We start from the raw sequence: 14,728 nt of genomic DNA on the forward strand, positions 1-14,728 counted from the left end.
CTTATACTTTGGCGCAATAAGTGATCTGATCAGGAATATGTTGGGTGTCTTAAATTAAAATTGCCTACTTATTTTAGACGTGCTTTTAATATGCTATACATATATTTTAGTCAATTAATATCCCTTGGTGCTAGCGAGGAAAAGTAAAAGTAAGTTATCAGTCGTAATTAAACCAGCTTTCATTTTAATTTGACATAAAAAACCACAGGTGTAACACGTTTGGAACTCAGCTATTCCTATACCAGTCATTTCAGTTATGCAGAATAGCAGATAGACATTTATACCTACATATGTACATATATAGGCGTGCCAGAAATAAGATATCTGCACGTAAATGTAATTCAAAACCATACCACCTCAAAAGAAATAAATTAAAGGCTAAGAAGAAAAAGAGAATTGGTTTGGCATGCCAATGGACCCTTCAGGCGGGGTACAAACAACAAATATAGAGCTACAAAACCCACGACGAACTATGCAAGAAGAACTGTAAAAGGAGATATGTCATTTGACGGGCTGCAAGAAGAAGAGAAACGAAACCCAAAGATAAATACAGATCGTTGTTTCTGTAGAAACAGTTCTGTTTGGGCACCTCCACCCATTCCCCTACCCTCTTTTTCCGGGCAACATGTGCGCCGCCGCTTTGTAACGCCAATTATGGGACCACAATGCGAAGGCATTGTCTGTGAGCACAGAAGACTAACGTTGTTCGATTTCTCTCAGAGAAATAACGAAGATTGTTCTCCAGCAGTTCAGAGTACCTTTTCCCCAGATATGCGTAAAACCAACATAGAGAGAGGAATGGAAATTGGAAACCAACCACTCTCATCATCTCTCTTGACTGGAATTCCACCGAGTGCTAGCTTAGCGGGCAATCTCTGTTTGCTCGGCTCACGATCAGTCTTTTTTTAGACCCCGTGCTTTCCGGACGTGAGCGTAGAGCAAGATTCAGAACGTAAGATTCTCAGCAAGAAGATACTGAAACAGTGAAAGTGCCGACGGAGACACAATAAACTATATGACTTTCTCGGATAATTTAAGTAGTATAAAAGTAAAACATGGAAAGCCTGCCACGCGCATTGACTTACGAACTGTCGCATGATATACATTTCGACCACTACGCTGGAACGGCGGCTCAGCAGATTCTGAACAGTGTCAAACAGTCGTCTGTGGTCGAGGAATCAACACCCAGAATCACCACTCTGGACGCCCTGGCCATAAGTGATTTCCTGCAGCACATTGGAGCTACGATTATTAACTCCATTCAGCTAAAGCATCATCATCAGGTTAGCGAAGCTACTTCCCCCCCAAGAAACTCCAGTGAGGCGGCTATGGACTTTGACGTGGCCAACCATGTGATCCTGGACGGAAGCACTGTGGATCAGCTGCAGCAGCAGCTGGAATACGACAAGTTCATGAACGAGGTGTGGATGGGTATCGTTTTCACAATGATCCTCATATCGTTGGTCTTTTGCATCTGCTCGTGCTTTCTTTACCATCAGTTTCGGACTTGGAAACACAACAGTAAGTATTGAGCAATGCGATCATAACTCCGTTTTGGGTATCGCGTGGAAAGCATGTAGTGATTACGCTCTCTCATAGAAATTTGATGACGATAGAAATTCTAATCTTAGTCGACCCGAAAAGTGAGATTTCTGATTAAAAATTAACGAACAAAGTAAACTATAATCAACATTTATAAGTGTTACCTAGATTGCAATCCATAAATAAATATTCCATTACAATAAATCGTAGTAGAGTTTCAATGATTTTTATTCCCGGTACTTGAAGATTAAATAGGATATATTGTATTTGTGCACAAAGTGGATTTATGTAACGCAGAGAAGGAAACGCCGACCCCATAAAGTATATATATTCTTGATCAGCATCAATAGGCGAGTCGATTGAGCCATGTTTGTCTGTCCGTCTGTCTGCCCGTCCGTCTGTCCGTCTTGTTTGTCGGCTAGTTCTCAGAGACTATACGAGATAGAGCCACCAAATTTTGGATCCTGACTGCTGTACGCTCACACTGAAACCAGTTTATTTCAAAAATTAGCCCCGCCCCCTTCTGCAGAAGGGCGAAAACCTCCCAAACCAACGCCATTCCGTAGGGGATGACCATTATTATGGATCATTATTATGGCCACAACAAAGAAATGAATTTGCAGTGGCTAAACCCACCCCGTCCCGAAGCTTATATTTGTTTTTTGCACATTCACACTGTGCCACACAAATTATCGCTAAGGTGCAGATGTAGTACTGAGTGCCGGGTATAAAAGTTGTGACGCGTAAGAAGCGTCTCACACGTCCCTTCTCTTTTTGTTTTTTAATTTATTCGTCAACCTCGCAATGTATGCAGAGGTCATTCATAGGTTTCGTACATTGTATGTATCTCATTGTAAATGTTGATAATTTCATCTTTCGGAATATTTTTCCAGTTAAATTATATATATATATATAAAAGTCTTACACACTTTCCACTTCGATTTACATACAAACATAATAACCCATTTTATGTTTCATTTTTAGATCGCAGTAATCCGAATAATTCCACACAGTGCACAATTGTTGATATCGAAGCATTGAAGCTGCATCCGGATGCAGCTGATCCTGTGCCGGAATATACATTGGTATCGGGCTTACCTAGCTACGAAGCGGCATTGGAGCTTTTGTACAAAGCACCACAATCATCATTCTTGCTTGTCTATCCAAGCGTGTTTAATGTATTCAATAGGAACGAAATAGCTATCTCCGACTCAACAGCAACATCCGCATCAGCAACAGGCCAACAAACAATAAGAACTGAAAATGGTGCAGCTGAAAATGTAGCAACTCCACAAACAGTTTCGTTTAGTGAGATAACAATGCCCCTCCTACCACCTAGCACCACTCCATCAGCGACATTAATGGATGCATCAATAATAGCACCGGTTATAGCCACTCCCACGACCACATTTGAAGAGATTAAGACTAACTATGTAATGATGCCGGTTGTTACCAGTTATGCGGAGGTCGATGAGAAAAATAAATTAAAAACAAAAGACAACCTGTGCAAAGACTTTAGGCGATAAAGGCGGATATATGATTCGTTCTTATAGATAACAAATTAACTGAGCTGTGTGATATCAATCATTATATTGATATCGATGGGCCTCACCAACCACCTGTGTAGGTACATAAGTTTTAGCAAAGCGCTGTGATTATAAAAAAGACGTTACTGCAAAACGTGTTGCTGAAAAATATTAGGCGGTCATATAGTTTAATGAAAATTTTAATTCAAAAGTTTTTATTTTCGGACTTAAAAATTATATTTATATTGATATTAGATTAAGATTAGGCCACCAACCGAATTTTTATTGTTAAATAATAAGCAAATTGTATGCAACTTTAAAGTGTACATATTTTAAACTGAAATTAGAGGGAGAAAGATTAACCTCTTCCTTCCCCTTATAATGAACTGAATTACTTAAGCCCCCAGTAACATACATATGTACATTATTATTCTAAAATCAATCCAAATACATTAATATAAGTCTTCGATTCTGCAGAAAGGGATTGGATTGGCCCACAAATCCGTCCATTAACATACCCAAATTTCTATCGTTTTAGAGATTTATAAATAGCTTACAGCTTCAGTTCGTAGCAAACAGCAACAGTTCAAAGCAAATGGCTGAGGAGAACCAACCAAAATAGATTGAGAGAGTTTCATAGATAGATAGATAGTTAGACAGATAGCGATAGCTTGGGTTTGACATTGAGCTAAGGGCGCTTGATAGCTTGTTCTAAATGCGACCGTGTTGATTTCTGTTCCCTGTATTGAATCGTATAGCAACTGCGACTGCAATTGTTGTACACAATGCATTTGTGCAATTGTTATTTCGTATTGATAAGCTAGTAAATCCAACTATAGGAATGCAAATCGCTTTTGATTCCTCCCTGCATAGACAATAGACATAATCTCAAACACTGATTTCATAGCATGAATGTTGTCCTTTAAATTCCCGGAGGGCACAAAAGAAAACGTTTCCGACCCCATAATGTATACATATATACATATGTATACATTTTTGATCAGCATATTGATGCTGATGCCGAGTCGATAAAGCCAAGTCTGTCTGTCCGTCCGTCACTGACTATAGGAGGTAGAGTCACCAAATCACAGTGTTAGAAGTGTATTTTACAAATTTCGAGTAGAGAATGGCCATATCCATCAGATCACTGAATTAAGATCGGCTCAGATCATTATTATAGCCAGAATGAGGAAATTCATTTGCAGCGGCCTCTCCCCATTCCAGCATTCCTTATGCTTGCTTGTTGTTGTAATTCTTTCGCGTCTCTGGTTCTGGTCTCTGGGGTAGGGTGTTGGTGTGTTGGTGTGAGAAGTTATGTAAAAAAATTTAAAACAATTTACATGTGTATCAAACTAAAGTTACATACATACATTCATATGAATGTACACGTCCCTCCTCGTTTCACCTGTATACGTGATCCTCGGCTCAGCCAGCCTACGAGTCAGTCACAAGACCAAAAGATGGCCATGTCTGAAGCCAATGTGGATTGTGGTAGGTCTTGTGTTATGAAATCAATAAATCTTTCTAAATACGAGAACCATGTCACTTATTCTTCATTCACAGACATAACTCAATTTTCTTAAATAACAAATGGAATGAATTCTAGTGTTTCCATTGTATGGAGTTTGGCTGGTATGTGTTATTTATTTATTATTTTATTTTAAGATTGACCTGACCGAGTCAGTCAGTTTCTTTGTTGCTATTATCTCTTGAATGGGTTAAAAAACTCGACACTAGCTGGAAAGCCACACGAAAATTCAGTTTTTGGGAGCTCAAATACAGTTTACTATGCGATCGTAATACAAATTATTTATCTCATACCATCGAATGATCGAATCAGGGATGTGAAATGGGTGCAGGTAGATCCGGGGTTCTGTATCCGTTCTGGGAAGAACCTCTTACCGTGCCTAACCGAAAGTCATTTGCATATTGCCTTATTATGCAGTCGTTTATGCAGAGCAAAATATTACTAAATTAAAATTGAATTTTAATTTATGATGGCTTATAGTTTATTTGACAGTTTCCGAGCCGCTCAACTAACTAAGGCTCATCTCTAGTACCTATACATTTTCAAATATTACTCAATTTGGCACTCTACCAACCAACAGTACGTATGTATGGATTCCATGGACGAAGCGGGCTATTCCTCACTATTTAAATGCCAATATATGCTTCCCAATTTGGGGAGACACAACCATGTGTGCAAATTGTTTTATTAAGCGACTTGATCCACTAACAAAATGCAAAATATGTCTAACATCGCGTGGCCAGCAGTCTGGTAATCAACTCACGTTCTGAGCCCAATCGAAAGCTTCCTCAAAGCGAAGTCAGCCGTGACTGTACTGGCTCTGTCAGCCATCTGGGCTCTATAGTGGATTGCTCAACGCACCTGTACTCATTCTACATACCATGTAACACCATTCTCTCTAACATTTAAAATAAGCGCAAATCTATTCATATATTCTAATGAGTTTCAATATCGGTTTATATGTTATGTGGTTTTGATTTTACTTAACTTATCAGTTACCTAGATGCAGTAAGAAACTCTTTCACAAAATCAAAAATTATGCAATTTTGGAGACATAATTTTCAATTAACTCAAATTTTAGTTCATCCCAGAAAACTCATTTATTAATAGAAGATGCATTCGTCGGGTGAAAGTCTAATGCTGCCACGGGGCACCAAAATTTCACCCTGCAACCAGCTCAAACTAATTAAACTAACAATCTATGAATAAAATGCACATTAACCCTCGCTTTCTGCTGAGCTTACCTAAAGCTAAAGCTGATGATGAGACTACAGCCGTCTGGAAGAGACACCGATTTGACCACGACTCACAAAGCAAGTTCAGACATCGCTCAGCCAAATATTGAAAGTGAAACCGGTTGGTCAACAACAACGCAAAGATACCCAGAAACAGCAGCGACAACGTCGCAACTTTTGACCTACTTTTTTGTACAAAAAGGCATAACAAATTACCCGCACAATTTCGAAATTGGCAAGCCGGTCTTTCCAAACGGTCCGAGCGCGGTCATCAGTCTATGAAACTAGGCAAAAAGTATTTTAATAGTATTTTAAATATTTCACTGAAAAAACAAAACCTATGGTTATCAAAGCTAGATTTTCTATTTTTGAATATTAAATACATTGTAGGTATATTTATTGAGCTCCACCTACTCATTAATTTCCAACATCGAACCAAGCCATAATCATATTTACGATGTAATTTTATGAGACTAGACTGTTAATGAAACACTGACTTAACTTGATACACCTCTGCGACTTTTTTAAGCGCAAATTTATTTTGAAATCTTGTGCAAACGCCTTTTAATGTACAAGATAAGAAAATAAACTAAATTAAGTAAGAACATCAGCCGTCTCCAGACCAAACATTTTGCAATTTTATGGTGTTTGCCCTTGTAATAAGGCAAGCGAGAGAATATTTACACTTCACAAATACTTTCAGATGTATGAACATACATACATACATGCACTTATACATATATACATATGTGAAATGTTATGTGTTGATAAATTCATAAATATGTGTATGATTGTTTTATTGAGTAAATATTTTAAATTTAAATTTTAAATTCCAAAAAGATCTTAATATTCCAACCATTAAAGAAGAAATAATGAAAACTAGTAAGAAATACATCGACAGACTCCACAACCACGAAAATAATTTAGCCTTAAGTCTATTAGACAATAGCTTAACAGTAAGAAGACTGAAAAGATACCACATTCTCGATCTCCCCGATAGATAAATCCAACAAACTGAAAAGATGTTATATATAATAGTAGGGCTCATTGGAAAACTGATATTTCTCTTAATTTGATATTAATTATACAATTTACTTATTGTTTAAACAAACAGATTTTAAATATAAAGAGAGAGAAAAAAATATTTTAAATATATTGTGTTGTAATTGAATTTTATTTTTAATAACATTTAAAACGACTAATATAAAATACAACTGATCTCAAAAAAACGACCGATGCAAAATACGACTAAGAAATGGCGAGAGCTCTCTGACCTACTCTCGTTCTCGCGATCTGCTCTTTTTTCTGCTCTTTGCTCTAATACCAGCTTCAGCCTTCTTAATGTTGTTTTAGACTCTTGAGTCTCAATCGCGCTTTGTTGAATTTGCGTTGAATCATTTGGCATGAATCGTGGATCATAGCTGAGGCCAGAACGAGAGAGACATAGCCGAAAAGGCTACATGAATCTGCGATTCATACTCATCGTCTAAACGAAGCTTTACAGTAGTAAAGTTGGCCTGTTTCTTCATTATCGTTACAATTTTACAGAAATCCAAAAAAATCATCATCACCTAATTAGAGGTTAAAATCTATATAAACCACAAATGTCATAATGGTCTATAGGGATTTCCAAACGTATCTTACAAAAACTCAACTAGGGACGTTTGTGAGACGCTTCGAACGCGTCACAACTACATTTAACCTAATGGTTTGTTCGAGGTGGGGTTGGGGTAGCACTGAAAATAAATGTCTTCATTCTGGCTATAGTAATGATCCAATCTGTCAGTCCCTACGAAATGGCATTTTTGTTTTTCTCTTATCTTCATATTTGTGGAAACAGCAGATTTTTTCCCTTTCTTGGGCAAAAGGGGGTGGGCGAAGTTTTGAAATACACTTGTAAAAGTGTGATATCACAGCAATCTCAATGCAAAATAGGGTTGCTGTAGTTATTTAGTCTCTGATATCCATGCGCTGACTAAGACGAACGGACAAACGGACAAATGGTGCTCTTCGAGCACCAGCTATAACGAGCAACTTCGTAGTATAGTCAGTAATATGTATCCATTTACAATATACATACTTTAAAGGGTCGGAAACGTTTTCTTCTGTACGTTACAAAAATTGCTCCGACCACAAGAGCTCTTCGAATACCGGGTTTTAAATCTACACCAAATCACAGGTTAGGTTTACTGCGTTTTGTACAGAAATGAACAAAAAAGCAACCGACATACAAAAATCTACCTTTTCATCATATAGTAGTAGCTAGTATTTAATCAAAGATGTTTGTTCGCTCCCTAAATGACTTGAAATTGTCTTACCATGTATGTATCTACATATAAGTTTGATTAACTTCTTATCTACTTTTATGAATTCTTTGTTCCATGCTCGCTCTTTCAGAACCGTGTCAGTAAAGTTACTTACAATGATTGTGCGTGGAAGTGTCTACTATGCGTTCTACGTGGTGTTGATTCTGATTTTCCTGTCCGTTCTTTCTTTATATTTCGCTGTGAACCTACGCGGCTCCAAAGCGAAGTCGCCAACTAAAATCATCTATAAAGCTGCAGTAGACTTACTTTACGATGACATCAGAATACTCTGCATGATACCCTACAACTACAACTATCCCAGCACCGTTCAATATGTAAAACGAACGTGGGGCAAACACTGCAATGTCTTGCTCTTTGTGAGTGGCAATATCGATAATGAACTGGAGCCCTATGTACCAGAAATCAATGGTACAGACAATTGGACTCTGGTGCATAGAGGCTTGATACATGCCTTTAAGGTTTACAAAGACGAGGTCGATTGGTTTCTTAAAGTGGAAGACTCTAGGTAAGGACCTTCCCATCTTACAAATTCATCTCCGTCATTATTGCTATGTATGTACTTTTATACACGGTTCTCGAAGATTAAATAGGGTATATTTTATTTGTGGTTGGAGCAATGTGTATAACGCATAAAAGGAAATGCATAACCGAGTCTATATATGTCTATCTGTTTGTTCGTCTATCTGTCTATTTTTTTCAGCATTAGTAGCAGAGACCACAACCACTTCTCCACACATCCACACTTTTAAAGATAAGACAAAACTAAAAGGTAGGTTTCAGGCACGCTGTTTCGTTGGGAATGACCATATCTACAGAATCTACAGAACACAGAATCTAAACTAGATTGGATCATTATTATGGCCAGAATGAAAAAATTAATTTGCAGTGGCTACCCATCGAGTACGCATTGAGTACCGGGTATTCAAACATAAGGCTACATACAAATGTATGTACATATGATTGATATGATATATAATGTTGCAATAAGCATGAATGTACGTACACATTTACTGACTATTGTCAGTTGATGTAGATGACAGATGAAGAAAAAATAAAAAATTTGACAAAAAACCGCTAAGGTACAGATGTAGTACTGAGTGCAATAATGTTTATAATTATAAGTGTGTATTTTTAAGATATTTTTCTCTTACGATGTCTTTGAATGCATTAATTAATTACAATTATTAATTAGTCAAATATATAATTTTCTACCAATAGCTTTGTGGTTATAGAGAACCTCCGCCATATAATAAACAGCAAGAAACTTTTACCTAATGCGCCGATCTACTTTGGCCATGAACTGGAAAATACATACACACATAAGGTGATTTAAATTCCTCTTTAATTTGGAATATGCTCTATTTTTTCTGCTTTAAAGCCCTTTGTCTTCTCCAAAAGTGGTTATGTGATAAGCCATGAAGGCCTAAGACGCTATGTTGACCTAGACAGGAATACAAAGACTACCCACTGCCAACACTTAGAGGGCTTTACGGAGGAGCTGGAGCTGAGTCGGTGTCTGGGACGAGCAGGTGTCATCACTATAGACAGCCTTGATGATGACGAAAATGAGACATTCATGCCTGTTCAAATGAATCACCACTTTTTGGAGGGCTATGATTACATAAACTGGCTAAAGGACTTGGCATACCATAAGGTGGACACGGTGAGTACATAATAATATTATAAAGTTCTGTGCTAATAACTTATATTTTATCCTCTCGTTAGGCAAAAGTCCCTTTGTCGAAGCGAGCCATAGCTTTTCGTGTTGGATATCCACCTGAAATATACGATTATTATTATTTTATTTATCGAGTGCAATTGTTCGGTATTCCTATGCAAAGCTCACCTAAATTCTCGAATTAATAAAAGAGCGTCTCGGCAGGACTTCTAAGTTTAATAACCTAAACACAGAAAGTATGGTTAGTTCCCCGTAGTTCCCGTAAATTATTGTTTCTAAAACCAGATTTAAATCTAAACTCATTGAAGTATGTAAATGTTTATGACAACTATTTGTGATGATTTACTAAAAAGTATGGTATATATATTTTTATGCAAGTCAGATTTTTCTTATGCATAGTATGTATTTGATTTGCGAAATGAGTAATGTCACACTAAATTACACTACCCGGCACGATTTTACCGCAAACCCACTTTTTAAGAAGACATGGGGCTTAGAAATGGTCTGATGATAATACTTATATCAGGTACTGAAAGAGTAAATAGGGTATATTGTATTTGTGGCTAAAATGGATGTATGTAACACACAGAAAAAGACGATTCCGACCCCATAGAGTATACATATTTTTGATCAGCATCAATAGCCGAGTCGATATATGTTACCGTCTATCCGTCCGGCTTGTTGAGCGCCTGGATCTCAGAGACTATAAATGCCAGAGCCACCAGATGTAGGCATGCTCACACCATTACAAGTTACCCAAAATTTCGCACGCCCCCTTCTGGCCACACAAAGCACGAACATTTGCTGTGTCCACAATTCCACAAGATATATTTTGTGGAGTAGTGTTATATACTTACATACATACTAGCAAGCCCCACGCGGCTTCGCTCGCAGACATGTATGTATTTAGGAAAGGAGATGTGTTAAAGTATGTTGTATCTTTGTAACTCTTTTCCGCACCACCATAGAGGTAAAGTGAAAGGCGCACTGTTTTTTAATGTGGTGTGCCCTATAGGCCTATAGTCATATTCCCTTTGACGGTACTCATGAATCAAAACTTGCAATTCTTCAATAGTTTTTATACCTAGTACTCGAAGTGTAAGTAGGGTATATTGTACTTGTGGTGAAAAGACGAGCGTCTCACAAACGTTCCTACTCGTTTATTTAAATGTATTTGCTCACTCGCAATTGCGTTGGGAGCACTTATCAATCCCCAACTTTAACAGACAACAGAAAAGACCAGGTGAGTCTTGTGTCATATGAGTTAATAATTGTAATTGAAAATTGCATTGTCTACGAAGCGGGCCCATTCAAAGACAGCACAAACTACTTCATACAGAAGTCACCACTTAATATAATTAAGTTGTAAATGGAACTCCCTGAACACAACAGAATCGACCGCCCCACATTCAATTGAAAATGGTTCGACATTTCAATACACGGCGACTCTTGTACGGTGGCAAGAATAGGTTTGGTGTTTTAAATATCTGGATATTCTTTGGAGGGATAATTATTATGCTTATTCTGTTGTATCAGAGGGATGCAACCACCGCAGATATTTTGGTGACACCGCTCCCTCGTCCGCGCATCTTCTGTGTAATTGTCACTTACGCGTTCCGTCACGAACATGCCGCCATCCACATTAAAAAGACCTGGGCTCGGCATTGTGATCGGTATGTCTTCATCAGTGACGATGTGCATATTTTTTTGGAGCCCGTCGTGTTTAGGAATATTAGGGATAAATGGCAGCGGATACGGGCACATCTGGAGTACATCTACAAGTATCATTTCTATCAAGGAGACTGGTTCCTCTATGCCAACGATGATAAGTAATAATTTTAAACACCATCCTTGAAAAACAGCATTTCATTTTATTGTTTTAAGTTTTGTGGTTGTGGAAAATCTTCGGCATATGCTGCAGTCCTATAGCTCAGAAGAGCTCATCTACTTTGGCTGCAAGATGAGAAGCAAGGGTCTGGTGAGTTAGTATTAACCCTTGATTATCCTCTCTAAGCCTCCATCTTTTTAGATTTACATGTATGATGACTCTGGAATTGTGTTAAGTGCTGCCAGTCTAAAGCGTTTCGTGCTCGAGGCATTAATCAATGAAAACCTGTGCAGCTCTCATAGTAGAGGAAGTGAGGCTGCGAAAGAGCTGGGTCGATGCCTGAGCAATGTCAATGTTATAGCCGGCGACAGCCGAGATGAGTTTAAAAAACATCGATTTCTGCCCTTCGAAGTGGACATACACTTGGGTGGTCAGATGAATGCCTCCGTTGAGCTGCACAAATACTTCCTGGAGCATTCCTACCATCCGATTAGTGATGCAAGTCTAAAATTTGTTATTTTTATTTAGTGAATAACATGTATAATTTAACAGATGAACCTGCCTGTCTCACTGAGATCGATATGCTTTCATTTAATGCTGATTCCTATAACATATGATTTATATTATTTCACTGAAAATGTTCACATCTTTGGAGCATCACAGAAATGGGACCTCGAAAATTTGGAGCTCGAGATTAAGCATTTCCATAATTAAACTAAAACATTTAATAAAATAAATAAATACAATAAAATAAAATACAGAAACACAACAAAAATGTAACATCTTTCATGTCAAAATTCCAAACTCCCCAGTACCTTACTTTAGGTATTTGAACCACAACTCATCCCCTTAACTCACCCCACACCTGCCACATGCGTGCACATTATGCATCAATCATTACTCATGCTATACATAGAATCCACTTAATATCCCAACGAAACATCCAAGCATTTATTGAAGAAACCTCAAAACAAGGGCTGTCGGATCACATCTGACTCAGGAAACCCAGGCACAAGCTGCAACGAAAGGTTCAATTTATAGTTCAACACCCTTAGGGGATAATGTCAACCCCCAATTCGTTAGGGGACGCATAGCAAGGACACTGGGTGTCTGGCAAAAATGTCTTATCGCCCAAATTTGGCAAAGACCTTGAAAAAATCGTAGCTTACAGTAGGGGAGCAGGAACAAGAACCGAGGTGAGTGATATAACTTTAAGCTCGAACGCCCGACCGTATGCAATGAATATTTACTAGTGGGTCCTTTGAGCATTAAAATGCTCCAGATGGGGTTGGGGCTGAGGGCTTCCGTGCCGGGCTTTGTGCAATTGCGCAAGAATCAAATCAAATTTACCCGACTGCCACCCCTCGTTTTGTTGGACAATTGCCTGAAATTATGCCAATGCATTGGCATGAGGGCGAACTAACGGCACGTACTCGCCAGTATCGGGTTTTAAGGGAATTCCCCCACAATATCATGCTGAAAAAATCGTTTTGCTAACTCCGTACGGAGCAAGGCCGTACCGCCCTTTTGTCTGTCTACGTCCAAGACTTTGGGGTGGATTCATCTTAGTCCCGGTGGATGGCGGTGGTGGGTGGCTGATGGGTGGTGGTTTGCCTTTGGTGGCCTCCAACCTCATCATAGCACCACATGCTTGAAATTCAATGTCGACCGTCGTCTACTTCATGTAAATTTCTATCTATTCTATTGTCTGACTTTGCCGCTTGGTAAATTTGAGCATTCGTTTTTTTAATGAGGCGCAAAGTAGTGGAATTTATTGAGGACGGCATTAAATTTAAGTTTATTTTACGTTAATGAATGAGTTTGGATTTAGTTATATCGAAAACTTGACTTCAACCTATATAGCCTATAAAAGACATTTTTGACTTGTCTCAGTTTTGGAACACTCCAGTCATTAAGATTATATTATGTTAAGATCATCCCTAAATAAAACATAATGCAAAAAACCATGAGGTTCAGATGTACTGCTGAGTAGAGTACCGGGTATAAACGTCCTCACACGTCCATCCTAGTTTATATTTTTTCTGTGATTGTGGAAAGTGCTTTGAATTACTTCAAAGCATTAAACAAATAATTCCAAGGAACAGAAGAAGAATGCAGCTTGAATGTCATGTCTGCGTTAAAAATTAACAGTTTCTTAGTTAACAGATTAAACTTGTTTTTGTTTGACAGGACAATTAATAATTAATATTTGGTAGGTTTAGGAGTTTTCAGGAAGTCCCTATATTTCTTGGACATATTTTTTTAACCATTTTTAGATATAAGATATTTAAGTTATGTGAAAAAACAAACCGCTACCTCTGCAAAAAAGCTTTAAAAAAAATACAAGATTTTAAAAACTTTTCAATGAGTTTGGCAATAGAAAAAAAAAATTGTCATCAGACCATTTCCAAGCCCCATATCTTTCATAAAAAGTGGCTTTAGTTCCTAAAGGAAAAACCGTGGTTGATAGCTATCAAATGTTGATTGTAGGCCTGTACGGGATTACTTCATCATACTTAGAATTGGCAATATGTATACCGAAATTTTTTTCAAAAATTTAGAAAAATCAATTTGGTGAATTACTTTTATAATTTATGCGCAGAAAGTATGTATGTATATTTATGTATACACTGACTGAGTACCTAGTCCTAGCTCGCATTTTTGACTCCAAGAAAAGTGGCTCAACAGATTTTTTCAGGTCAGCAAGGAGCTCAAGCTTGAAACAGTTCAACCTGTGATGCGTGAAGTTACACATCCTCTTCCTGAACGCCAAACACACTTCTCCGTTAAAGATTCTGACTTCAAGGCATCTTGATGCATGCAGCGTAATGGCATATAAGGTACCCCTTTACTCGAAAAAAATCTTTTATGAAATCGGCTTCTGCAGTCATCAAACATAATCAATTTAATCAATGGCCAGCGCACCGGGGCCTGCTGCATGAGTGTCGGTGCGAGTTTCTGTCATGGCGTCCCAAATGCCTGGTCATACAGAATGAACTTTCAGTGGTGATGGGGGAAGACAGAGTCTTCGGGTAGTTCGAAGCGCTTATAAGTAATTAAGGGT

The 14,728-nt window shown here is 38.0% G+C and overlaps 3 protein-coding genes across 7 annotated transcripts; all 3 read left to right on the forward strand.

The window, feature by feature from the left end:
* Window positions 1-883: 883 nt before the first annotated feature.
* Window positions 884-4,055, forward strand: LOC117591262 (protein commissureless 2). The gene is made up of 2 exons (XM_034284451.1): window positions 884-1,521; window positions 2,527-4,055. Exons 1-2 carry the CDS (start codon window positions 1,056-1,058, stop codon window positions 3,066-3,068), a joined length of 1,008 nt encoding a protein of 335 aa, XP_034140342.1. The 5' UTR covers window positions 884-1,055; the 3' UTR covers window positions 3,069-4,055.
* Window positions 4,056-7,033: 2,978 nt separating this feature from the next.
* Window positions 7,034-10,167, forward strand: LOC117591265 (glycoprotein-N-acetylgalactosamine 3-beta-galactosyltransferase 1-A). 4 transcript variants are annotated; one of them, XM_034284455.1, is made up of 4 exons: window positions 7,034-8,663; window positions 9,377-9,482; window positions 9,537-9,821; window positions 9,884-10,167. In XM_034284455.1, the coding sequence occupies exons 1-4, from the start codon at window positions 8,155-8,157 to the stop codon at window positions 10,019-10,021; spliced, it is 1,038 nt and encodes a 345-aa protein (XP_034140346.1). In that variant the 5' UTR covers window positions 7,034-8,154; the 3' UTR covers window positions 10,022-10,167. The 4 variants fall into 4 exon arrangements, with proteins under 4 accessions (XP_034140346.1, XP_034140348.1, XP_034140349.1 ...); XM_034284457.1 differs by having other exon boundaries at window positions 9,537-9,825; window positions 9,884-10,019; XM_034284458.1 differs by lacking the exon at window positions 9,884-10,167 and having other exon boundaries at window positions 9,557-9,653.
* A 363-nt stretch (window positions 10,168-10,530) lies between these two features.
* Window positions 10,531-12,396, forward strand: LOC117591266 (glycoprotein-N-acetylgalactosamine 3-beta-galactosyltransferase 1). 2 transcript variants are annotated; one of them, XM_034284460.1, is made up of 5 exons: window positions 10,536-11,079; window positions 11,138-11,665; window positions 11,721-11,814; window positions 11,866-12,162; window positions 12,217-12,396. In XM_034284460.1, the coding sequence occupies exons 2-5, from the start codon at window positions 11,256-11,258 to the stop codon at window positions 12,376-12,378; spliced, it is 963 nt and encodes a 320-aa protein (XP_034140351.1). In that variant the 5' UTR covers window positions 10,536-11,079; window positions 11,138-11,255; the 3' UTR covers window positions 12,379-12,396. The 2 variants fall into 2 exon arrangements, with proteins under 2 accessions (XP_034140352.1, XP_034140351.1); XM_034284461.1 differs by lacking the exon at window positions 12,217-12,396 and having other exon boundaries at window positions 10,531-11,665; window positions 11,721-11,807; window positions 11,862-11,943.
* The last annotated feature ends 2,332 nt before the right edge of the window (window positions 12,397-14,728 follow it).

Source organism: Drosophila guanche, unplaced genomic scaffold, assembly GCF_900245975.1.
Source record: "Drosophila guanche unplaced genomic scaffold, DGUA_6, whole genome shotgun sequence".
NCBI lineage: Eukaryota > Metazoa > Arthropoda > Insecta > Diptera > Drosophilidae > Drosophila > Drosophila guanche.

Coding starts and splice junctions, on each gene's coding strand:
- LOC117591262 (XM_034284451.1), top strand. CDS start 1,056: ATGGAAAGCCTGCCACGCGCATTGACTTACGAACTGTCGCATGATATA. Junction 1,522..2,526: donor TCGGACTTGGAAACACAACA/GTAAGTATTGAG, acceptor TTTCATTTTTAG/ATCGCAGTAATCCGAATAAT.
- LOC117591265 (XM_034284455.1), top strand. CDS start 8,155: ATGTATCTACATATAAGTTTGATTAACTTCTTATCTACTTTTATGAAT. Junction 9,483..9,536: donor AAAATACATACACACATAAG/GTGATTTAAATT, acceptor TCTGCTTTAAAG/CCCTTTGTCTTCTCCAAAAG. Junction 9,822..9,883: donor CATACCATAAGGTGGACACG/GTGAGTACATAA, acceptor TCCTCTCGTTAG/GCAAAAGTCCCTTTGTCGAA.
- LOC117591266 (XM_034284460.1), top strand. CDS start 11,256: ATGGTTCGACATTTCAATACACGGCGACTCTTGTACGGTGGCAAGAAT. Junction 11,666..11,720: donor CTCTATGCCAACGATGATAA/GTAATAATTTTA, acceptor TATTGTTTTAAG/TTTTGTGGTTGTGGAAAATC. Junction 11,815..11,865: donor AGATGAGAAGCAAGGGTCTG/GTGAGTTAGTAT, acceptor CCATCTTTTTAG/ATTTACATGTATGATGACTC.